The sequence below is a fragment of the Lontra canadensis genome, unplaced genomic scaffold (assembly GCF_010015895.1).
Source record: "Lontra canadensis isolate GAN:19392208 unplaced genomic scaffold, GSC_riverotter_1.0 scaffold1, whole genome shotgun sequence".
Taxonomy (NCBI): domain Eukaryota; kingdom Metazoa; phylum Chordata; class Mammalia; order Carnivora; family Mustelidae; genus Lontra; species Lontra canadensis.
In genome coordinates this window covers 65,317,872-65,343,535 of record NW_022630995.1, presented here as the reverse complement: position 1 = coordinate 65,343,535, position 25,664 = coordinate 65,317,872, and the positions used below count along the sequence as shown (strand labels likewise).

Below are 25,664 nucleotides of genomic sequence, written 5' to 3'. Positions count from 1 at the left end.
TGGGGGTGGTGGGGGGGGTGGGAGGTGGCATTTCAACAGCCTACGGATCAGGAGACACACGCATTCAACCCAGAGCAGCTGAGCTCCAGGCAGGGCGTTCCAGGTGTTGGCACCTGTCAGATGCACCTGGTGGGGGGGTGGGGGCAAGGACTTTGTTGGAGCAGGTGGCTCAGACCTAACTCACCCAGAGTTTTCGTGGTGGAGGAAAGGCACCTAGGAACTGGCACTTCAGCAGCCCAGATGGGAGAAAGCGTAGGCGGGGGTTGGGGGACTGCTGGAAACTGTGCCCTGTGCTTTTTCTGAATTTCACTGCCTGCTCATTTTACTATTAACTGATGCAGTTTAAGGAAAAATTCACTTGTAGGCTGAACTCATAACATGTGGTTATAGGTATTAAGATACTACTTACATGAATTAGAAACATTTTTTTTTTTTTTTCGTGCAAGCCAGAACACAGAAGACTGTTACTCTGTGTTATATCATAGGTGCGGGGACTCTAGTGTTTGGATGAATTACAAAATAACTGCATATACAATTGGGAAATCCTTTCTTTTATAGAGATGGCTCCTGTTGGCTGGCGGAGACAACCAGGCGGTCTTCTGTTACCGGAGCAGTGCTGCAGGGCCAAACTCTGTCTTGGAAGGGGTCGCAGTGATGGCCGGCAAGGGCAGGTGCAGTGGCAGCCCCAGTGTGCTGTTTCTTGCACCCATGTGCCCCCTCCTTACCAGTAGGCTGTTCCTTCTGGAGGCCGCAGGGGATTGTCTGTCTCCTCGCCTTTTGTGGCTTCTAGAGGAGCCCCATTTGCGAGCTCTGTGGCCCTTCCTCTACCTTCACAGCCTGCGCCGCTGGTCTCTGCTTCTCTCTGACTCTGGCCCTCCTACCAGTCCCCTGGGCCTGTCTGTATCATCCAGGGTGACCTCCCGTGTCGGGAGCCTACAGTTGACCATGGCTGTGAGGTCTCTGGCTCCTTCCCAGTTCCCCAGTGGCGGGTGGGGGTGAGGCATATTTGGCGGGGGTGCACCATGCAGCTTGGAAAAGCCCCAGTGAGGAGACCCACAAACGCTATTCTTGGCCAACTGTAATATATATTTTTAATGATGAATATCAAGTAGTTAAATGTCCAGTCATCATACTTAAGTGATTCCCGAATCTCCACATAGATATTAAATAGTATGGTAGTTTAGAAATAAATTGTTCTTTTATCAGTCTTACTATCTGGATGGTTTTATTCAAACCCACACCCTGCACACTGTGTCCTCTGTGTCCCTGTGTCCACCAGCAGGGTCACCCGGAGCACACCCTTCAGTCCCTCCAGCTCCTTCTCTCGTGCGTGGCTGTGCAGTACTTGGAATTAGGCTTCTGTTACCGCAGACCTTTCCCGGGACGAAGAATTTCTCCTAACAACTTTAAAACAATTACTTTAAAAAGTACACTTCTTAACATGATCTCTATATTTTGGCTCTTCACAACATGATTTACTATATTCTGTTTTTTTTTTTTTTTAAGATTTTATTTATTTATTTGAAAAGAGAGAGTGCACGATGGGGGAGGGTCAGAGGGAGAAGCAAACTCCCTGCTGAGCAAGGAGCCCAATGTGGGACTCGAACCTGGGACACCTGAGCCAAAGGTAGGTGCTTAACCAGCTGAGCGACCCAGGTGTCCCCTACTATATTGTTTTTTAAAGTGATCTTTGAAGGGCTTTGTGCCACAGGAGCTCTGCTGGAGAGGCCCGTGCAGCACTGGCCTGGGGCAGGTGTCCAGCCTCCTGGCCATCTGGAGCCTTCTTGGGTACTCAGCTGTGCCCCCAACCCTGTGCGCACCAATGCTGTGGTCGGCGCCGATACCCCTTCCTCTTTGGGGTCTGTGGTTGGGGCTGAGCCAGGGAGAGGGGCCTGCGGGACTAGCCCGGGTGAGAGCCCTGCTCCACGTCTCTCATGAGCTTCCCCGGGAGAGGGGACCCCACATGTGTTGTCACACGGCACTGCTGGGAACAGAGCGCGTCCCATCTGACTTCCCAGGAGAGGATGCTGGCAGCTGGCGCCTGTTTCCTTTGGACTTCATCCCCCCCAAAGCCCCCTACCCTGTACCTGTTCCCTTCGCTGATTTTGCCTCGTCTGTGTTCATCGGGATAAACCCTATGTCCCCTGTGTCCTCCTAGGGGGTCAGCGGACCTGGGCTGGTCTGGGACCCTGACACAGGTTTGCTGACAACCAGTACTTTTAATGATGAAGTCATCCCCTCGAACAATTAAGTATATTCCTTTGCTCTTTTTGCTGGCTTATCTGTTCTGTCCGGTGGCCTCTGTGGTTGACTGAGGCAGGTTCAGACTTTTGCATTTTCCCCACATGGTACCTTGCTCAGAAGACAGTAATCGAGGGAGGGAGTTGGAATATGAGAGAATATAAGCTGACTCTTTCCTGATGGAGAGCTGCTTGTAAAGGAGGGTTTGTGATCAAAGAGGCACCTTTGTACACCGAGTCGATGGCCAGCCCTGCTTCTTGCTCTGTCTCTGCCTCTCGGGTTCAAGTACAGACTGCGATGTGCTGAGTCAGCAGAGGAGCATGAGAGCCTGTGTCGTGGACATTCCTGGGCACTGCTGGGCTGCTGGTCCTCGGACCACACTTCGAATGGTAAGGGTCTCGAGGGGTCTTCCCTTTTGGCCCAGACAGGCAGGAGAAAGCGGGCAAACCAGGCCAGGTTCTGCGACAATCCTGGATTCCTCAGCCTAAGGTGGGATTAGCCTCACTGCAGTTCTGGGAAACACAGTCTAGTCTGGAGGGAAATTTCTTAGCCTGACTTCAGGATTGATTGTATCTAGAAACTGCTTCTCCTTCACTTCGACATTTATGCGGTAACCGGAGACTTCCTGACACAGTTTTTGTGATGAGTTCTCTTCTTACATTTAGGTACTCTGCCTAAGCAATAGAAATACGGGCTCTTTAATAACAAACTATGTATTTCCTTCCTTAGGACATTATTTCAAGAAAAAGGACGGCAGCGCCCAGCCTTTCCTGAACGATGGAACCCTTGGAGTAAAGAATGATGCCCTTGGTCTTGCGAGTTCATAGAGATGTATAGGGCAGGGGACACGGTGGACCGTCCGCTTCATGGGCCGGTGCCCCCTCGCATGAGGAGCGTGGAGGTGGCCAGAGGAAGAGCGGGCTACGGATTCACCCTTTCTGGCCAGGCGCCCTGTGTGCTCAGCTGTGTCATGAGAGGGAGCCCCGCAGATTTTGTGGGTCTCCGTGCTGGCGATCAGATATTCGCTGTCAACGAGATCAACGTGAAGAAAGCATCCCACGAGGATGTGGTGAAATTGATTGGGAAATGTTCCGGCGTCCTGCACATGGTGATTGGTGAAGGCCTTGGCCACCTGGAGTCCTGCTCCAGTGACGACGAGGTTGGGTTTTATGACGGCAAAGGCTGGCTGAAGCCCAAGCTTGATTCCAAAGCCTTGGGTATCAACAGAGCGGAGAGAGTGGTTGAAGAGATGCAGTCTGGTGGCATTTTCAGTATGATTTTTGAAAATCCTAGTCTTCGCACAAGCACTTCAGAGCCCTTGAAACTGAAACAGAGATCCCTTTCTGAGTCAGCCGCCGCGCGCTTTGACCTTGGACGTGAAAGTGTAAGTCACCCGAATCCCAGCCTGCTTTCTAAGGAGGAAGTATCCAAAGTCATCAATGATGATTCCGTTTTCAGCATCGGACCTGAGAACCACGAAGATTTTGCGTTGGATGCCAGTATTTTGAACGTCGCCATGGTCGTCGGCTACTTGGGTTCCATCGAACTTCCTTCCACAAGCTGCAACCTTGAGTCGGACAGCTTGCAGGCCATCCGTGGCTGCCTGCGACGTCTGCGGGCCGAGCAGAAGATCCACTCCCTTGTGACCATGCGGGTCCTGCATGACCGCGTGCAGCTCTGCACTGACCAGGCTGCCGTTCTGGCCGAGTACCCGGCGGAGAAGCTGGCCTTCAGCGCCGTATGCCCGGATGACAGGAGGCTCTTCGGGCTCGTGACCATGCAGAGCGGTGATGACGGGAGCCTGGCACACGAGGACGAAGGTGCCTTGCGGACCTCCTGCCACGTGTTCATGGTGGATCCAGACTTATTCAGCCACAAAATCCATCAAGGCATCGCCCGGCGGTTTGGGTTTGAGTGCACGGCTGACCCCGACACCAACGGCTGCCTCGAGTTCCCGGCGTCCTCTCTTCCCGTCCTCCAGTTCATCTCCGTGCTTTACAGGGACATGGGCGAGCTGATCGAGGGGGTGCGGGCGCGGGCCTTCGCAGATGGGGATGCGGATGCCCAGCAGAACGCCAGCACCAGCAGCAACAGTGACAGCGGCATCGGGAATTTCCACCAGGAGGAGAGGAGCAGCCGGGTGCTGGTGCTTGACCTGGGGGCCAGTTCGAGCAGGCATGGCCCTGGCAATGGTGGCTGGGAGGGTATGGGAGGCAGGGGCTCCCAGCCCTGGGGCGCCCCCTGGAACAGTGCCTTCTGCCACGACACCGAGGTGGGTGCTCCTTTTGAGGCTGCTCTGCCGGCTGACAGGGGCCGGGACTTCAGTAAGCACTTGGGACCCACTGCTCACACCGAAGTTCCCCCGGCCTCCTTGCGGAGCTCTGTCCCTCCTTCTAAGAGGGGCGCCGCTGGCCACGGTGGTGGTTTGGGCCAGCGGTGGCTCCCGGTCCACGTCTTGCAGGAGTGGCAGTGTGGACACGCCAGTGACCAGGAGTCATACACAGACTCCACAGATGGGTGGTCCAGCGTCAACTGCGGCACGCTGCCTCCTCCCATGAGCAAGATCCCCGCCGACCGCTACCGGCTGGAAGGCAGCTTGGCACAGCTCCCGCTCGGTGCCCAAAAGAGGGACTGGTCCAGGAAAGCTTTCGGGATGCAGAACATCTTCGGGCCCCATCGTCAAGTTCGAAAGACAAAGGAGGACAAAAAGGTAAGCCTGCTCAGTGTGGTTCAGGAGAAGTGAGCTTGGAGTTGTAGCCCCATCCATCCGCGATGGGATGACGTGTGGTGATTGACAGGTGTCTAGGCCTGGCTCCCCTGCTGCCCTTAGGCCTCTGCTGGCTGTCACAGGACGTGTTCCACTTATGTGCTGTAGGCTCTGCACACCGCCCACTCTTGCGGGTCCTAGGCAGAACGGCGGGGTGGGGCAGGTGATGGCGGAAGGGACGTCACTTCTCACAGCCAGGCCAAGACCCTCCTCCCACCCTCCTGCCTCTTGAGCTGCTGTGGGGGCCTAGGAAGGTGCTGTCCCTGTGCTCCCGTGGAGCCCATTTCCGCACGCCCTTTTGAGGGCAGAAAATTCCTGAAGCCCAGAGACTATTGACTTTGGTACAGGGAATTTCCCAGGGTGTGGATCCTTGCTCCGTTTCCTTCATCTGGAAAATTCTGCCGTGAGAGAAATGCCAGCCAACCGCAGCAGTGGGCTGGTGGCTTGTGGTCTCTTGCTCGCCTCAGGGGCATCTCAGACGGTGGGGGGACCACACTTGACATGGTGCCCTGAACACCTACATCCATCTGTCTATGTTCTTTGGGGCCTTTGCCTCCCCACCCCCCCCCCAACCAGGAACTCAGTTTGGAGCACAAGGGTGGGCGTCAGCCTGCAGGACTTGGCTCACAGGGGGCGGGGTGGGGGTGGGCAGGCTGAGCTGCTGGGTCGCGGGTGCCGTGTGAGTGACCCGGTGAGAGGGGGAGTGGTGCCTGGCTCAGGCTGTTTCCATGGGACTTTTTTCTAGGAGGACTTCTGTGATTTTAAAATACCTTTTCTGTGTGTGTTCGCATTTTGTTCTCACAACGGGGTGGGGGCAGGAGAGCTGGGGGGCTGCTCGGTGAATATTCTGTTCATGCCCATTCCCTTCCCGTGTCACAGTAGTTTTCACTGTACGGCGCATTAAAGAACAGTTTGAGATGGGGGAGGACAGCCCCCCTGGCTTTCCCTCTGTCATCCGCCATGGGCACATTTTAATGGGTCTAAGGTGGATTTTTGTCTTTATAAACAGTTGTAATCATGTGGGTTTTTGACTCCGCACTCTGGCCTCTAGCACGCCCCTTCTCTTGGTCCTTAGCCAAACCACAGGTGGCCTGGGTTCTCGGGGCGGCCGCCCCTGCCCCCGTCCTTCCCGGCCACCCTCACCGGGCCTGGCTGTGGCATGGGCAGCACCACGCACCTGAGCCTCCCCGCCCCGCATCCCTGTCCCCTGGAGGGAAGGCCTGGAATGCAGTAAGTGTTATCTGAGATGGGAGAAGTCACTGTCTCTTTGAACACGCACCCTACAAACGTGTCTCCCTGCCGGTGTGCAGGAGAGGGCGACTGGGCGGTGTGTGCGGGGCAGGCAGGGTGGCAGCTGTCTGTGCTGCCAGGCGCCCTGCTGTCTGAGGGCCCCCCCCAGGGTTCTGATCTCGGGTACCTCCTCAGCGGGGTGCTGTGGGCCCAGTCCTGCGGCTGAGGCAGCCAGTCCTCCAGAGGACGAAGGTTTGTGCTTTAACAGGATTAAGCAAGGTCCCAATTTGAACCTTGGGTTTCTTCCTTCTGTTAAAGATGTAATTTGTTTAGAGCAGACAGCCTCCCCCACTTTCTGCAGCCCCACCAGTGGACCAGTGCTGACACGTCATCATTCCCCCAAGTCCACGGCTCACGCTTGGTGCTGCACATACCATGCATGTGTCACAACAGGGGGACACCCTGACGGTTTCACACCCAGTAGGTTCACTGCCCTGAACCCCCTCATGCCCCACCTGCTCCCCCCTCCCAAACCCCAGCCTTGGCACCCGCCTATCTCCTTGCCGTCCCCACCGTGCTGCCTTTTCCAGGACATGCCGTGGATGGACTCACACAGCTTGCAGCCTCTCCCCGCCGGCTCCCTTCCCTCTGTCATGTGCATCCCAGCTCCTCCAGGTCTCCTTGGGGCTCAAGAGCCAGCTTCTATTTAGTGCCGGCTAACACTCCTCCACCTGGAGGGACCACCACAGATTCATCCGTCATCTGCTAAGGACATGTTAGTTACTCCGGAGTTCGGGGGATTCCAGAGAGAGATGCTGTTAATATCTGTGTGCAGGTTTTTGTGTGTCCGTGAGCTCTGGGCTCCTGCGGTAAATGCCGAGCAGCTTCATGGCTGGATCAGATGGTGAGTGTCCAGTTTTATAAGAAACCGACCAGCCGTCTTCTGTATTCCTGCCACCATGGACGGGAGCTCCCGTGGCTCGGCGTCCTGGCCAGCACCTGCTGGTATCGGGGTCCCGGCTAGATTTAGTTTTCTGCATGGGGCCGTCCTGTGGCTCCAGAACCGTCTGTTGAAGATGCTGTCTTTGCTCCCTTGTGTTGCCTTTGTTCCTTTGTCAGAGATCAGTGACTGTATTTGTGAGGGTCTCAGGCTTCTTTCTGATGTCCTTTCATCTTGAACACAAGTGTTGTTGAGAAGGAGGACCTGGCTGTTGGGACTTAGGCTGCAACAGAGTGGTGGCCTCTCTCTTGTCGGGACATAACAGTAGGGTGCTCACCAGGGTTCTGCGGACCCAGGTAGGGAGTCTGTGAGCTGTCCAGCCAGGCATCTTTATCTTTATTCACAACTAGCTGTGAATGGTTCTTGCTATAACCTCTTGAAAATCATCAGTTACTTTTTACTTTGCCTCAAGGGTTCTCCTGGTTCTTAGCTCAGCCTGATCCTGCAGCCTCCCTTGCTGGAGCAGGGGAAGTTTCCAGAGGTTGTGAGCTGGTCTTCTGGTGTCCCTCCTGCAGGCTTGTGGGGATGAGGAGGAGCAGGCTTGTGGGGATGGGAGGAATGCGGGAAGTGGCAAGAAATGGGAAGAGGAGGGGGAGGCATTGGGAATGGCGGAGGGGAGCAGCGGAGGCATCCTGGGTTACTCCCATTCCTGTCTGCGGTAGTAGCAGCTTCAGTGCCTTGCTTTGCAGAGACTCAGGCGGTCTCAGTGGGGCCGCAGCTCGGGGACCAAAAACACACCAGGATCCGGGCAGGGAAACAGCTGGGAAAGTGCTAAGTAGGCTGAAAGTGGGAAGCTGCTAGGAGGGAGAGCCCTCGGGGACCCTGGGGCAGGCCCCACAGCATGGGCAGGACAGAGGCCAACAGGGGAGAGGCCGGGGGAGCGCAGAGGCCACTCTCCAAGGCCAGGAGGCCCCTGCCACCACTTCTCGCTACTCCTCTGGAGACAGAGCAGAAACTGGATGGCCATCCCCGAGAAAAATGGCACAGCACTCACACACCACCTGGAAGACATCCAAACCCAGAGCCAGCTCCTGTTTGACCTTGACCCCTCCCTCCCCGGTGCTGCTGGCAGAGCCTCCATCAAGCTTTGGCTTGGAGCTTTGCCTACCCCAAGATGCATCTCAGCGCCTAGCTGTCCTGGAGCTAGTCTTGGCCACATGTGCCTGAGGGCTCTTTCTTGGGATGGTGGGGCAGCACTGGCCTGGATGGCCTCCTGGCTCCTCCTCCCGGGGTGAGGGGCACACACTCCCCCAACCCCAAGATGGCCTTTCCTTGTCTCTGTGCACCTTCGATGGCTCCCATACGCTGCTCCTGTCCAGTTACTGCTTGCACGCTCCTGCACGCGGCCTGCTGTCCTCGGTTGGCCTCAGCCCCTGTGTTTGTCGCTGCCTCCTCATCCTCTGCCACCCAGTCTCAGTCCAGATCCCGGCCTGGGGAGCCCCACTCTTGGGGAAGCCTGGAGGCCAGCAAGCCACGAGGAATGTCGCTCCCAATCCTGCTAACAGCCGAGCGCCAGCCCTGGGGCACTGAACATTCTAGTCTGGGGAGGCCTGGGGAGGCCGGAAGAAGTAGAGGAGGCAGCGGGAGGAGGGAGTTCCTGGGGGTCGGAGCCTAGGAGAGGCCCCTGCGGATGGTTGCTGTCTTTGTTTATTCTGCTTTTCTTTTTGCTGGTGTCTGTAGCTGGTAGATACAGAAGGGAGCCCATGACCCATGTGAGAGAGAAACATGCAAGACCTTGAAATGCTGTCTGTAGAATCAAAAGTGATTCCATTCCATTTATTTTGAATCTAGAATATGGAATTCTGCGTCTTTGAAAATTGATATCCTAAGAATAATATTAATTAAAATATCTAGGTAAGTAGCAAAATCCACATTCTGAAATGTGGCACATAGTGGATTTTGGAAAATTGTGAAATGAAAGTAGGTTCATTATGATAACGTCCAAGAGATTTGCTATTTTGAAATGAATTAAGAAATATTTTTCAATTCCTCAGTTTCCTTTTTCATATGAACACATCAGTAGATGGAACCCACAGAGACAGAAGCTCATTGGGGCTCTCAGTAATTTGTCAGGGGGTGCAGGCATCCTGAAACCATGGCATTTGAGGACCGGTGCCCCGGGGACACTTGCCTGTCAGTGGGGTAGACTTTCCAGAGAGAGCCACTTCCAACCCGGCAGTGTTGGTGGGCGCCTAATAATTACCTTTCTGATTGAATACGATGAGAAAGTGCTGGAAAAATACCATAGACTACGTGTGCTCATTTAAAAGTAGCATAGGGGGCGCCTGGGGGGCTCAGTGGGTTAAGCCGTTGCCTTCGGCTCAGGTCATGATCTCAGGGTCCTGGAATCGAGTCCCGCATCGGGCTCTCTGCTCAGCAGGAAGCCTGCTTCCCTTCCTCTCTCTCTGCCTGTCTCTCTGCCTACTTGTGATCTCTCTCTGTCAAATAAATAAATAAAAATCTAAAAAAAAATAAATAAAAATAAAAGTAGCATAGGTTTTAGTGCGGGGTCACAGCAAGACGGCACCAGTGGCCTAAGCCCCGGAGACTACTGCGTCCCTGGCGGGCTGGTGCACGCGCTGCCCCTCTGGAGCTCTGGGTTCCTTCTGTTCTCCTCCTCCACCTGCTGGACCTGACCCCAAAGGACAAGAGAGCGTCATACCCTTGCTCCAGTGTCATGGCCCCTGCTGTGTTCCCATGTTTGCCACGCCACGTGGGTCAGGCGGGTCACAGGGCGGCCCCTGCATCGGGGAGGCCACCCATGTCGCAGTGCGCCACTCGGCCACGTGTGCATGCACAGTTCCACAGTAGAGGTGAAGAGAGAACAGTCCCGGGGCGCCTGGGTGACTCAGTCAGTTAAGCGTCTGCCTTCAGCTCAGGTCATGATCCCAAGGTCCTGGGATCGAGTCCCACATCGAGCTCTCTGCCCAGCAGGGAGCCTGCTTCCTCCTCTTTCTCTTCCCCTGCTTGTGTTCCCTCTCTCACTGTCTCTCTGTCAAATAAATAAATAAAATCTTCTAAAAAAAAAAAGAGAAAATGATCCCCCAAATATCTATATTTAATATATTCCCATTTTTGTGTAAAAATTTCAGCACCCCTCAAGTAAACCTGTATGTTTTAAAGTGCACAGATGTTTATATATAAATATCTAGAACAAATTCAAAGGAAACACCCCAACTCATAGTTACTGCAGTGGGGGTGGGGGGGGACAGGTAAGGGAAATCTGGGGACTGTCCAGGACATTTTAGTTTTATCTTGTTGTACTTCGATTTTTTATTAAGGGAATAGGAACATATTTTACTTGCTAAAAATAATCCCTTGGGAGAAAAAAATTATTTTTCTGAATTCTTTGAATAAGAGTGAAGTAAGGCCCGGCCCCGGAAGGCGGCGTCTGTGTTCCTGTGGCACAGTCAGCAAAAGGCTCCTCACCCGTCGTGCTGGGAGCGTTCTGTGTCCCATGAATGGCTCTGTGCGTTCTTCTAGTACAATGAGAGGAAGTTTTAAAATAGATCGTAAAAAAAAATCTGGAGACTCCTAAAAAGGCCAGGGCGAAGGCCCCGGGATTTCAGTCCCTCTGCAAAGAGGGCTTTGCTCGTGACCCTGTTAAAACAATGCTGAGCGACGTGGCATCCCTCTCTGCCCCAAATCATGAGGAAAGGAGGCTCTCGGTGACACAGGACCCTGGTCTGGCAGCTGGGGGCCAGGGGCGGTCCCCTCTCCTGCACTGCTGGGAGGGCCCAGGGCTGGGGAGCTCTGGGAGGCCGTGGGAACAAAGGGACAGACACAGAGTGCCCCCTGCTGACTGTCCTGCTGAGATTTCCTGTGGTTTCCAGGCAAAGCGAGTGTTCAGAGCTAAGTGGCCACTGTGTTCCTGCCAGAGTCAGGAGGCTTCGAGTCCCACAGCGGTCACATGTTCTGTCCTCGTGCTTCTTTCTCAGCTTTGTGAAGATGGCTTATCACTTGTCCGGTGTCGTTTCCCAGATTTACCTGCGACACTGTGTGCAGCTGCCGCTAATTTATTTTCACGGTGACCGTACCACCACACATGCATGCGCATGCACGTGCACACACGCACACACACACTCTCTCATACACACTCCCCCGAGCCGTAGAAGGAATGGCAGGAGCTGCTCTTGGGGACACCCTGCACCCATCTCCATCTCCAGCTGTGCGCGTGACGGGGTTTCCCGGGGTCTGTCCACAGTGGAATGGCTGGGCCGTGGCAGTACGTGTCCATCTTTGCAGGTAACGGCCAGTGCTGAGTTTTTCATATCTGTATTTGTTTGTATTGACTGGAAATAGCAGGTCTCTGGAGTGGGGACAGATTGGATTACTGATCTATGACAAGCACACTGTTCCCGGTGCTCAGTCCTTGCCTCTGGCCCATTGCAGGGACAGTCATTTCAGGGATCACCCTGTGTGCACCAGCATGGTACTGGAGGCAGGAAGCCCTGTAAATAGGAATTGGGGCACTTGTACGCATGTTGTACCCTCCTCTTCCCTCCCTTGAGAGGGGAGAGAATCCCTGGCTCTTTAAGCAAGTATCCTTTGAGACAGAGGGGCGAACCCTGGGTTTCCCCTCCTACCTTTTGCAGTGTAGATAAATGTCTCTGGGAGTGGAGGCCTGATAGGTTCTCCCCAGACGTGTTCCAGCCCCACCTCTGAAATGTGAGGACTTACCCTTGGCAGGTAAATCTCTCCTGGAGTTTACATTGCCTATTCCCCTATAACCCAATCACCAGTCCAAGACCGGGAGACTGTGGGTTCAGGTCCCATGCCTCAGTTTCCCGACAGTCCCATGCCACTACTGTGAGTGCCCAGACCGCAGCTGCATGTCCTTGCCAGCACTCGGCCTGGCCAGACTTCTTGAATTCTCACCGGTCTAGCAGTGAGACGTGAGAGTGCACCGTGGCTTTGCTCCTGGAGAGGCAAATTCCTCATTGTTGAGGCACCTGCTTAAGCTGATGCCCACTTTTCTCTTGGGTTGTCTCTTCTGCTTGACCTGTCGGAATTCTAGATCCTGGCTGTTGACCCAGTGCTGATGGCATTGCGTGTACACAGTTCATGGCTTGTGTTATTCACTTGCTTTGTGGGGTCTCCATGAACAGAGGTTCTTTTTTTTTTTTTTTTAAAGATTTCATTTATTTATTTGACAGATAGATCACAAGTAGGCAGAGAGGCAGGCAGAGAGAGGAAGGGAAGCAGGCTCCTTGCTGAGCAGAGAACCCGATGCGGGGCTCGATCCCAGGACCCCAGGATCATGACCTGAGCCGAAGGCAGAGGTTTTAACCCACTGAGCCACCCAGGCGCCCCTGAACAGAAGTTCTTGACCTTCATGTCAACCATCTTGTCAATCTTTTCCTTATGATTTGCAGTGTTGATATAACACATTCATCACTAACCTGAGGTCAGGAAGATTCTCCCTCTCCCTTTTCTTTTATTTTTTAAAAGATTTTATATATTTACTTGAGAGAGAGAGAGACCACAAGTGGGGTGAAGGTCAGAGGGAGAAGCAGGCTCCCCACTGAGCAGGGAGCCCGATGTGGGGCTCGATCCCAGGACCCTGGGATTATGACCTGAGCCGAAGGCAGATGCTTAACCGACTAAGCCACCCAGGTGCCCTGTTTGTTTGTTTGTTTGTTTTCTTAAAAATGTTTGCAGTTGATCTTTATGAGTGGAATAAGGTGGCTGGCAAGTTAATTTTTTCTCTCTTGGGATGACTTTGGAGCTGCTGCTCTTGTTAGAGCACCAAATCCATCCTGCTATGTGGCTCAGCTGTGCCCCTGTACGTCATGTGTTCACACGTGTGTGCGTCTGCTTCTCAGGGCTCTGATCCCCACCGTCCACACCTCTAATGATACTTTCCTTTTACATTTGCAGCTCTGTAATGAGTCTTCATATCTGATATGCTGGATCTCCTTATCTTATCTTGTCTATGCTGAGCCTTGCTCTTTTATGTAGATTTTCACAGTAAGTTTATAAATTGTCCAAAAATGCTACCGACATTTTTGTTGCAATCGTACTTTCATCTGTAGACCAATTTGGGAGAACTGACATGTTTAGAATATTCAGTCTTCCTATCCATGAAAATAGTATTTCTCTCCATTTATTTCAGCTTTGTTTTCTTTATAAAAATTTACAACTTCTTTTATAAGTATCTTTAATTAGATTTACTTTTAGAGCCTCCCTTCTGCAATCAGCTCCCAGATGTTGGTGTCTGTGTCCCCTACCCCTGGCCAGCTGGGTCCTCACCAGGCTCTGCCCCCAGGGACGCTGGGGGTGGACAGAAGGGAGGGGGAGGGCCCCGTCCCTCCCTGTCTGCTCTCCGCTTGTTGCCACAGCAACACTCCTCACCTCAATGAGTGGGCAGTTCTTCCCCGTGTAGACCCTTAGCTCAGTTTTGGGCTCCCCCTCTCCCTGGGGGCTGTCTCCTGGCCCCTCAGACACCAGCATGGCCCCACCCCTTCCCAGGTCTGGGTCCTCATTTGGCCAGAGTTTATATCCCTCCCTCCTCTTGGTGTCCTTGTCCCAGTCCCAGGATACAGCCACCTCCCACGGTGGCTATCTCCAGACCTCTCAGGGCCTCTGTTTGCCTTCCCAGGTCTCTGATGCCTGGTTCACTATTCTTTCCAGGGGGTTCTCCCTGTGAAAACCACTGGAGTGGTCTTGCTTTCTGACTAGACGTTGTCTCACACACCAGGAGCAGTATGTTAGCTGGAAGTCTTACTTCTTAAATTCTCTATGTTCCCGTATTTTAGAAAAACCTCCAGATGATCTGGTCTCTGTTTTGAACTGAGGTCTTCTTTGTTAGCGTCTGTTTTTTCAGGAAATGCTGACTGAGCACCTATTGTGTGCTGGGACCTGCAGGAGGGGTGGGGGCATGACGTGAGCAGGACAGGCATGGCCTGGCCCCCCTGTGACTGATGACCTGCTGTTGAGACCCTCAGCATTCGGAGTTTCTGGTTCTAATTGTAACTAAGAAATGACAGGCCAGTCTCCGCTGGGTGACTGAGCGGGCGCCTCTCTGGCCTCCATGTTCTGCTGTGAGATTGAGGGGGTTGGACTGGCTGCTCGGGGTCACGGCCTGTGGTGACATGAGCCCCTGACGCAGTGGTTCCATGGGATAGTTCAGCACCAGTGCCGAGTGGTGGAGGGCCATGGGGTTCTGCCCTCTCCCTGTTTCCACCCTGGAGAGAACGACACTTCTCAGGCTCCCTGAGAGGCCCCTCGCTCATGGTCTGAGGTGATGGGAGCCAGGTGGATTGTTTTTCCCACATCCTACGTGGGGGCAGGTGCATGGGAGGGCCCTCTGCTTCTTCTGGAAGCCTGGCTGCATGCCCCAGCCTCGGCTCCATCTCTGGTGTGGCTGCCAGTGTTCAGGCGGTGCTCCCCATGCTCAGAGCTAGGGTGAGACAGAGTCTACCCCTGATGCTGGACTATGGCCACGGCCATGTGACCGTGATAGCACACTCCGTCTGTCTGTCTCCTTCCCATGTTGAAGCCCACAGCGTCAGCCACCTGCATTCACTCCCATTGGTGGCTGGGGGTTCTGGCGTGTTCCAGTGCTGCGTGGCCAGCCCAGCCCAGTGACACTGTGTTCTTCTCACGAAGCTGTGTGCGCTTGTTACCCCCTCCCCGCAAATAAAAATGCAGAATCGCAAACACACAATTTGTGCAACGGGGTCATCTTGTGCATGTTCAGAGCCCTCTTTGGTTTCAGAACCGACTAAGAGCATTTCCCATAGTGCGACTTCGGCTGCAGCAAAGGCATTTGATTTGGATGGCTGCCTGGCTTCCCTTGGCTCAGAGCGACGAGCTCCCTGTTGCTGGGCACTTAGGTCTCTGGACAGTTTGTCCTCTGTCTTTCTCCCAGCACTGTGCTAGGCGGTAGGTGTTCAGAAGACTGAGGGCCCTGCTTCTGGGGGAGTTTGTGCTAATGGGTGGGGAGGAAAAGAGTGCAGCCTCTGAGGGGGACCCCATGGAGGGGACCCCAGGACAGCCCCTAAGGCAGCACAGTTTGAGGTGGCCTCTTAAAACAGGTGGCCTGGGGTGGAGGTCAGAAGGGCAGAGACCCAGGCACCTGGAAGAGTCTGGATGGGAGGGACCCAGCCTCGCCTACTGTGTGGAAGGGTCCCAGCGAAGGGAGCTCCCTGCACCCCTGCACAGGAAGCCTACTAGCATGGGTCCTCTTTGAACTCTTGCTGGGATATTAGCATTTGATGAGCGTAGTGGGATGTTCTGTTACCAGTTCTCAGCACCCCTGTGCTGCTGGTGGCGGCCAGGGTGCATCTGGAACAGGGACCCTGGGCTGCCCCTGCCTTTTCTTCAAGCCTACAGATTGTCCTGTTCCTGAGACAGTTCCTTCCTCTGTCTTTCTCCGCTCCCTCTCCCTGTCCCTCCCTCTTCCCTTTCCCCTTCCCTCCCTCTCCTGCTCTCTTTCCCTCCCTCTTCCCTCTCCCCTCCCTCCCCAGACCTCTTTGCTGTCCCTGCTGCTGGCCCTTGCTCTGTTGGGTTCTTTCTGCTCACAGCTGCACACAGGTTGCCCTTCACTCAGCTTGCCCACTAGGTCAGCTGACTTTGTTCAGGTCCCCTGCTGGTCCCCAGCACGGCCTTGCCCATGCATCCCCCTGCTGCGCTCAGCCTCATCTCCACTCCTGTCAGCCTGGTCCCTTCTAGCCATCCTGGCATGGCTTCTTCTGCCTGGTGCTGGGCTTGTGGTCTGCCTCCTAGCCTCCAGGGGCCTCCGGTTTCCTCCAGAGTGTAAAGTGTTCAAGGAGCCCGCAGCTGCCCTGGGGCCATCTCTGGGTAGCCCCTCAGGAGGGCCGATGGATGGATTGGGAGTCTGGAGAGCTGCCCTGAGGTCTGGCTCGGGAAGCACCTGCCGAGAGCCCCGTGGCGACACCGAGCTGAGAAAACCGAGGCAGGTGCTCTTGGCACCTACATTCCTTCTTAATAAAAGTCGAGGGACTAAAAATTATGTGCTTGTTGCTTTGGTTCAGGCCGAGTGGCTGGTGGGGCAGAGGTGAGAAGTCAGGTTCTGGGTGTGAATACAAAGGCGGCGGGGGGGCAGCAGTGGGTGCGAGGAAGCCGGGGGAGGCCGGGGAGGGGCAGGAGGCCCCTGTAGCCTGAGGTCCCGGGCGGGGGCGGCGGGGAAGAGGGGTGGGTGAAGGGAAGGCTGTCACGTTGCTGAGGGCACCCGGAGTCCATGTCAGCAATGTCGGGGGACGGCAGTCCTGGGCGTGCGTTCTTCCCCCAGGCAGCCTCGTGGCCTGGCTGCAGGTGAGGCCCGGGCGACAAAGAGGGATGGTGGCATCAAGGATGTGTGTGAGGCTCGTGGGGCACTGAGACCCAGCCTGCCGAGCTCTCCCAGGCAGGGGCGCAAGCCTGGGGCGCCCCAGGGTCTCAGGCAGGAGGAAAGCTGACAGCAGTTGGAGAGCCTGACAGTCTTTAGAAAACATCCGAACTTCCTTTCTGCCTGAAATGGGTCACTCGGGATTTCAAGTACCCAGGAAATCAGAGATTTTCAGCTGTGATGCTTTTTATATTTAAAATGTGCTGCCTTATTTGTTGGACCCAAATCGCATTTGGGGAAGTGTCCAGCATAATGACAGGGAATTAATTCTGGTCATTTCCCAGAGAAAGAACAAGATGTTTTAATGGCCTGTGATTTCATGCACCTGAATCGGTTTGGTCTTCAGACACCAGCTGAATATCTAAGGAGTCTTTAGTTTCCAAAAATGCCTATAAAATGATGTAAAAGCATAATCTCTGCATTAATAGTTGTTTCTCTCCCCACACAGTCTATCTTTCCCCAAATATCCTCACGTTTTTTTTCATTTGCTCTTGGCAAGAGGCTCTGGAGGCCAGCGGGTGGGACCCTGCGTGTGCTTATGGGGCGGTGATGGGGTGTGAGTCTGGGGTTGTCCTCAGGCTGCAGCGCTTCAGTGGTGGGGCAAATACGTGGACGTCCTGGGGTGACTTTTGTTTTTAACTTTGGATTTTTACTGTGGTGACACTTGCAGAGCGTGACATTGACCCCGGGCAACGTGCCAGTTTGCCCTCCTCTGCTCCCTGGCGCCCTCTTCTCTCCAGGGTAGCGCACCTGGCGGAGCTCAGCATCTCTTTCCAGGAAGGTAATGTGATTTGTTTTTTCTTTGTGTTTAGGGCTCAAAATTTGGGCGGGCCATCGGACTCACTCAGACTTCTCAACGCACCTCTGCCCGGAGATCGTTTGGAAGATCTAAGAGATTTAGTATCACACGCTCCCTTGATGACCTTGAGGTATGTGATTTCAGTTTTTCTCTTTCCTTCATCAGGCTTTTTATGTTGAAATGAACATCAGTCATGCAGATACATCTGAATTGTTCTGAATCCCACCCCGATCCTCCTCCCCCCCACCCTCCCCAGTAACTGATCTGCGGGTGGGCAGGCTTTGACTGCGTGTCTGGGCCTTTCCTGGCCCCTTGAGTGTCTGCAGAGCACAGGGGGGCCTTCACGCTGTCTTCCATGTGGCCAGCGGGGCTGTAAAGGCCTTTCAGAGGCGAGCTGGTCTCACTCCTCACGGGGATCCTGGGGAAGGGCCTCTCATGGCTCCTTCTTCAAAGATCAGGTGTTGATTCACAGATCGAGTGCTTGCTTTTATCCAGAGTCCTTACAAAAGTGAGCGGTCTTGACTTTGAGAGCAGTTGTAGGTCCACAGAAGGGTGCAGCCGAAGGCACAGAGCCCCCGTGCTCCTGGCTCGCACGGGTGTAGGCCATGGGACACTGACGGGCCAATGTGGAGGCGTTCTTGTTAGGCTCGCAGTATGCGTGAGCAGCCACTCTGGGCCGTGCATTTGCCGGCTGTGGACAGGCGTGTAATGTCACACGCAGGTTTCACCACCCCGACAACCCTGTGCCCTGCCTGATAACCCTCCCTTCTCCCCCGAATCCTTCCTTGGTGGCACCCGATCGTCCCGGGGGTCAGTGCGTGTTCTAGTACTCGACACGGAGTCTTACCCCGCCCCCTTGCACATGCTGCCTGGCACTTTCCAGGCCGACCCTCATGACCTCGGTCTGGCGTGCTGGTTGCAACGCAGTATCCTGCTGTCAGTGTGCTGGGGTCCCCCCGATCTGCTGCCCACGGACACCCAGTGGGAAGCAGGAAATCCTCTCCTCTGTGTGGAGCCTGGGTGCACGCTCTTGCGAGGGCCCCTCGAGCCCATGTGGGAGTTGGGGGGGCTGGCCATGGAGGGCTGGGTGATAGGTGGCTAGACGCCGTTGGCCATGGCCACTTCCATGCAGGCTCTGGTCACCCCTCGTCTCTGGCACCTGGTGCCATCAGACTGGAATTTTCCATTCCAATGGAAGGGCACCTTGGTTTACTTTGCATTTTGCTGATGACGAGCTAGGCCGAGTGGCCCACTGTGGGCTCTCTGGCACTGTTCCAAATTAGCGGCATATTCATATCCTTTTTCTGTTTTTAAAAAAGATTTTATAGTATTTCTTTATATATTAATCTGAATATGGGTCCTTTGTCAAATAAATGTTTTGAAAAAATCTTTATGGCTTATTTCCACCTTTGTTTACGGTGTCATATGTTACACATACATTTAATTACAGTAAACTGTTGCAGCACAAAGTTCCTGCTGTTAGTGCCCAGCTCGGTGGTGGTATGCACAGCCATGGTGTTGTGCGGCCATTCCCCACCGTCCGTCCCCAGCACTTTTCCTCTTGCAACATGGAGACTGTCCCCATGAGGCACGGATTCCTCATCTCCTGCCCCCAGTCCCCAGCGCCCACTGCCACACTTTTTGTCTCTGGTTTTGACGACCCCAGGTCCCTTGTATAAAGGCAATCAGACGGAATCTGGCTTATCTCACCGGGCACAGTGTTGTCCAAGTTCATCCACGGTGTGGCACGTGTCAGAACATCCATTTCGTCCATTGTATGGGTAAGCCACGTTGTATCCATCTTTCCATCTGACAGCGGATGCCTAGGTTGCTTCCACCTTTTGTCTGCCATGGAGAACCCTGCTGCGAACACTTTTGTGCAAATATCTGTTTGGTTCTATTTTAAAAACTAACTACATAAGGTAATTTCTTACAGCCTGAATAACAATAAACTGAAACAAACCAACTTTGGTTGTTTCTTGCTTAAAATAGCAGGGTAATTTGTGTTTTCATGCAAAACTGCAATCATTGACTGTTCGAGCCGGAAGGGGCCTTTGAAAGTACCTCGTTTTCTGGGCTGGATGTGGGGAGGCGGTTTGTCAGAGTCGGAGCGTGAGCCTGGAAGCTGGAGCTGGGCTGGTGGTGGGGGTCTCTTGCCGGTGGTCTTGTGGAGAGTAGGGGGCGGTTCTGGTCAGTAGTGCTCAGCACCCACGCTCTCGTGGAGGAAGCAGAGGCGGATGCCACACTTGTGCTCGGGCGAGGCTGGGCCTGCTGGCTGGGACCCCCAGAGCAGTGCTGCTGCCACTGGAAGGGGGGTCTTGACTGAGCCCACTCTCTCAGGTTAGGCGGCTTGCCAGGTGTCGTCTCTGCATGTTTCTGGAAGGGACGTGGAAGGGGTCTGAGCCTCCGTGAGGTGACGAGGTCGCATCAGCCGGGCTCATGGTGGCAGCCTATGGTCTGACATCCATGTCCCTGATGTGGTCCCAGCCTCCGCAGCCACGTGCTTGTTGCTCATGTCTCCTCACCCATGAGGAAGTGCTGGGGCTTCTCACGCCATGCCATCCGCATGGCTGCCGTGGTCTGTGCTCTTGATCGAGGGCAGGCCGGCCGCTCGTATCTTTTCTCTCTGACCTTCAGACCAGCTCCACAAAGAGCTTGATATGGTCTCTGGTACAGGTGGGGAGACTGAGGTGTGGGATCAATAGCATTTTCCAGGCCATGCCAGGCTGCATGCTGTGGTCTTTTTGCCACATCTGGGACCTCTCACTTTTGTTAAACTGGTACCTTAGAGACATAAGATCAAATCTTTGCTATTTTTTTTCCTGTCTGAGGATTTGAAAATGTAGACGCTACATGTAACTTTCGTGAACCCTCGTCACTGGTGAGCCTCTTTCCAAGGGCAACTCGTGGAGCACATTGTCTGTCTGTATTTCCCTTCGTTCCTCTTCAGCAGGTGTCCTAGGCATCCTCTGGGACTGTCCCCAGACTCTTGGCCTTCACTCCCTTGTCCGGTCCCCTCCCCAGAGGCACCGGCTTTCACATCAACCTTCATTTGGTGCTTAATCATCCTGGGCGTCTTAGAACATTCTCTCCACGTTGCTCCTGCTGGAGGCCTCTACATCCCCTCGACCACCACCAGCCTGGCCCCTCGGCACAAGTCCGGTCTCTAGTCCACTCCCCGAGGCCCCTGGGACACTAGCACCTGGAGTCAGGTTCCCTGGAGGTAGAGTCAGACAGAGAGCTACTTAAGCTGGGGGACAGTGAGGAGGAGCGAGGCGGGCCTTATAACATGGTGAATGTGTGGGTCAATCAAATGAATGGTGATTAAATAAAACGAGGCGCCCAGGACAGCGATTTTAAATGAATTCAGTATTCCAATTAAAAAGAAAAAATGGTCAAAAAAAAAAAAAAAATGGTCAGCCTGCATGAAAAATCTGATTATACTCTTACTAGAGACACGTGTCAAACTAGAGGGTACAGAAAGTGAACAGAAGAATGGGAAAGGAGTCACCATGCCACGCCAGTCAGAAGAACGTGGCAGGGCATCTGGGGACGCAGTCAGTCAGGTGTCTGCCTTCGGCTCACATCAGGATCCCGGGGTCCTGAGATCGAGCCCCGCATTGGGTTCCCTCCTCAATGGGGGTCTGCTTTTCCCTCTGCCTCTGCCCCTCTTCCATCCCTCAAATAAATAAAATCTAGAAAAAATGAATAATGGTGGCATAGCTCTGTTGTCAGAGTTGGCTTTTAGGCAAGAAGCCTTCCTAAAGGTAAAAAGGGAGCTTTCACAACAATAAGAGGCAGTAAGAAGTTACATTCTGTTTTTTGGTGTTTTTTTTTTTTTAAGGATTTCCCCCATTCATTTGGGGGGGGGGGGGGCGTGCGCGCAAGCAGGGGGAGAGGCAGAAGGAGAGGGAGAAGCAGACTTCCCAGTGAGATGGGAGCCTGACATGGGGCTCGATCCCAGGACCCGGAGATCATGACCCAAGCCGAAGGCAGACACTCAACTATCTGAGCCCCCCAAGGTGCCCAAAAGGTTACGGTCTAAATCTGGTTCATACAGATTCATGCATTCAGTAGCTTAGTCTCAACGTATCTGAAGCTAAAAGAGATAGAAATAGGAGAAGTGGACTAATGGATGTAGCAGGAGATTTTTAACACTCCCTGCTCTGTGACTGGCGGATTGAGTAGGAAAAGGTCTGGAAGAGAGGGGATCCCAACAGCAAGACTCCTAGCTTGGCCTCCGGGACCCCACGCGGGACTGCCCCCGATGGGCACATTCTCCCCACTCCCTCGTGGAACGTGTAGGAATGTTGGCTACGTGGGGGACCATAAAGCAAGTCTCGGTAGCTGCGGAGGACTCTTCACAGGGTCTGTCCCCTGCCATAGCCGGATCGGCTGGACTCCTGTGACAAGAAGGCGGTGCCCGCACACCCATGGGTATGCGTTCCACCATGAGCTCCATAGTTGAAAGGAGAATCACCGCGGAGTCAAGTGATGATGCCGAAATGTGTGCATCTGAACCGTGGTGCACAGCTGCCCCGGTGCCTGGAGGGGGTGCTCACGGTGCTATGGTGCAGGCACCAGAGGGGACAGAACGTGGAAGGTCGTCTTGAGGCTAGAGAGAGAGAGCAGTGAGACCCACCCGGAGGAACTGGAGGCTGGGCAGGGAGGGAGGCAGAAGGAATTAATGAAACAGAGAATGAACAGACTGAACCAGCAAGGGTATCCCTGAAGGTGGGCTTCCTTCCCAGTTCATTGGATGAGGCCTCCAAAACCTTGGCCCCAAAAGCTGATGAGGACCCAAGAGGAGTGGGGCAGGGCGGGGCGGGGCTGTCCAGTGGTTAGCCCATGTGCAAGGACGCCACGCCCTTGACAGAAGCACAGCCCGGCAGGTTACGTTCATTCCAGGGATGTGATTTTTTTTCCCACAGCTGAAAGTCAGTATAATGGACCACATTAACAGAGGAAAGTAGAAAAATTGTCTATCATTGCAGCAGAAGCAGGAAAAGCATTTGGGAAAAGCCAGTATCCATTCATGGTAAAAACAAAGAAAATAAAACTTAACAAAACAGGATTTAAAGAGAACTTCCTTAATCTGACAACGATATAAAAACCCCAAGAAGCAGCATATGTAAGCTTTTCCCCTGAGGTCCCGAGCAAGAGGAAGACATACGCTCTCACTGTTCTGTTCAAATGTTTATCGCCAGTCTCAGCATATGAAGAAAGTAAAAACAGTAAAAATTTTAAAACCACAAAAGAAAGATGAAAATGTTCTTATTCTCACATCATATGATTAGGACATCAAAAATCTAAAAGAATCAATGGAATCATTATTAAAATTAATGAATGCTTGGCAAAGTGCTAGATATTCTGTCCATATACAATAGTCAACCATGGGTACACTTAGAAAATAGCATATAGATTTAATGCAATTTTAATAAAAATCCCAACAGGTGTTTTGTCAAACTTAAGAAGATGATTTTAAACTTGGCATAGAAATGCAAAGGGCCAAGAGTAGCCAGGATATTCTTGAAGAAGAGTAGGTAGGAGGACTTCCGCTGTTTGCTGCCAAAACTCATTACAAAGTGAGAGCAGTTCAGGACTGTGTAAGTGTTGGTATATGGAGGGAAAGACAGACAGTGGACTAGAAGAGCGTGCCCAGAAATAGAACACCCAGCGCAGGCATACGTGTGCAGAGCAGGACCGAGTGTGGTCTTTTCGATCAGTGGTGCTGGAATAAGGAGACATGCACATGGGAAAAAGAAAGAAAGGGGTGCCAGAGCGGAAGCAGCCTGCCTGTCCCCCTGGCCATGGGAAGGACGGGAAAGCTGTGATGTCTTCATGCCTCGGATGCCCCGTGGCCACCCCGGGAGTGCAGGTGAATATCCCAGAAAGAAGGCAGACACCAAGGATTCCATTTCTGTACGTCAGAAGAGAGGCCAGACTGATCCGTGGCCCATGACTGTGTGTTCCGTGTAGAACCACGGAGAGGGGCTGGCACATGGCGTTTCATTATGGCCTGGGCGGGCCTACATGGATGGCCCTTCGTGATGTATCTTTGAACCGCACGTTCTCATCAGGGGCTTCTTTCTGGGTTTGTAGTCCAGCTTCCAGAAAACATGCTTGGCCTGAGCCTTGCAGCCCTGCTGACTGCTGGGGTGGGCAGTGGTCACTGGCTGGGGTTCTGCAGGTGAGCCCAAGGGAGGAAGAAGATGGGACAGAGGGGACAGGGTGTATGGAGTGGGGGGGATGGAGGGGCCTGCCCTCAGCAGGAGACAAGCTGCTGACAGATGGCGGGAACTAGGGAAGGGCCTTGGGGAGGGGGGTCAGAGGAGGAGACAGTTGCTGTAGACATGTCAGAGGTGAGATCTTGTGTGTTTTCAAAAGGTGCCCATTTTGGTCATGACCGTGGCAGATGGTCACCTGGGAGGGAGTGACCCGAGAGACCGGTCAGGAAGAATGTGACCAGTCCTGTGGGCCCAGCGTGGACCACGGGGCATCTCTGCCCCGTAGGTGTTTAGTCAGGCAGAGATAGGGGCATGAGCCATAGTCTTGATGTTTGTGAGAGGGTCCAAAGGTGCCGAGCGCCCAGGAGAGGGGCCCCAGGGGCTGGGGTGCTGAGCTGAACACACAGGCTTATGAGGGAGCCGTGCCTCGAGACCAGTGCAGGAGGCCCAAGTCTCTAGAGGTCATCCACCCAATGTCCCCAGTGTCGCCGTGGTAGGCTGCTGGGCATGGGGAGAAAGAAGCAGTTCACTGTGCACACAGCTGGATTGGTCCCCAGTGGTCCCTGCGCAGAGCGGGGAGCGGGTGCAGTAGGGAGCAGGGGTGGGGGAGTGCAGGCCAGTGGGGGCTTCTTGCCTTAGCTTTTTGGACCAACGCACCAGGAAGTCCTCCATGGTGCAGCATGTGTGAGACTGCGTGTGTGACCGGCATGTGTGTGGGGTCAGCAGACACTGTTGGAAAGGGGGAGTGACGGCTGTCACGGGTGGGGGTTGGAAATGGCCCGTGAGCCCCCCGGGCAAAAGGGAAGGGGGAGGAGGTGGCCCTGGGACCTTTGGTGCCTCTGATGTGGTGCAGTTGTGGCAGGAAGGCTCTTGGACTGAGCTGGGGGGTGCATGGCGCTTGGCCAGGGCCCAGAGAGGGGGTCGAGTATCACTAGGGTGCACAAAGGTCCCTAGACCTGGGGACACAGTGGGAGGCCTCTGGTGCTGGGGACATCCTGGAAGGAGGCATGGCAGGCCATGGTATGTTTGTGGTGGGGGGGATGGCAGGGGGGAATCGGAATAAGTTTGTGACCAGAGATTCTAAGTATAAGGGACGCTTTGGAGTAAGTGGACAACAGGGAGCCGAGGGAGACGGTGACGTTTGTGTTGAATGTGGAGAACTCGGGGCTGTGTGTCCAAGGCCTGGGTCCATGCGCTGTGTGTGGAAGGTTCTCGGGCAGAGCAGGAGCAAAGCAGGAGGGACAGGGCCCAAACTTTGCCCGCGGCAGCTGGAAGCCACTGCTCAAGCTCGCCAGAGGCGATCCCTGCCTTTAGGAGCTCCTGGGGCATCTGGAGGCTCAACGGAAGCTGTGAAGTTTTTTTTAAATGACCAGGGGCCACCACCACCCACCAGACTGGAGAACAGGTAGGGTGGGAGAGAAGCCGCTTTGAGAGCCCAGAGAGCCAGGGGATCTGGGGCTGAGCAGAGAGGCGGTAGCAAGGGCCAGAGTCTGCACACAGTGGCCCACAGACCAGAGGCTTGTCTTTCGAATAAAGCTTTATTGGCACACGGTCACTACATTCATAGGCTGTGCTGTTGTCATAGAGGCCCAGCTGGGTGGTACGACCGTGGCCCACAGACCTGGAAGTGTTTGCTCTCGGCCCTCCTCAGAGCAAGCTTGCTGCCCCCCAGTTAAAGCCACGTCCCTGAGCTGGCTGCGGCCCTGGGAGGGGGAGAGGACCTGGCCTTTCTGCTCCCTTTCCAGAGGGCCCTCTGGGGAGTGCCCGGCCCACCTGCCCTGCTACCCCTTGAGCCTCTCCGGCTGTAACCAGCATCCCATGGGGAGCTCCCCCGTTGCTCCTTCTGGCTCTCTCTGGTTCTGCGCCCCCACTGGGTCCTCCCTGTGCATGGGGATCTAGAGCGCTGTGCCCAGAGGAAGTTTGCAGGGGAGACTGCCCAGGTGTGGTCCGCAGGGACTGGCAGTTCGGAGCCTGGACAGCAGAGGGCGCTGAGTTCACGTATTTCCTTCCAACCTGTCCAGACCCGGGGGTGGCAGTATGCCTGCACC

At 54.2% G+C, this 25,664-nt stretch overlaps 1 protein-coding gene across 5 annotated transcripts in view; it reads left to right on the top strand.

The window, feature by feature from the left end:
• Positions 1 to 25,664, top strand: part of RGS12 (regulator of G protein signaling 12) — a 104,571-nt gene that overhangs the window by 17,620 nt on the left and 61,287 nt on the right. For all 5 annotated transcript variants that reach the window (XM_032855899.1, XM_032855905.1, XM_032855881.1 and 2 more), the window contains exons 2-3: positions 2,971 to 4,951; positions 17,403 to 17,519. In XM_032855899.1, the coding sequence (XP_032711790.1) occupies positions 3,071 to 4,951; positions 17,403 to 17,519 (1,998 nt within the window). In that variant the 5' untranslated portion in view covers positions 2,971 to 3,070. The remainder of the gene's footprint in view (positions 1 to 2,970; positions 4,952 to 17,402; positions 17,520 to 25,664) is intronic.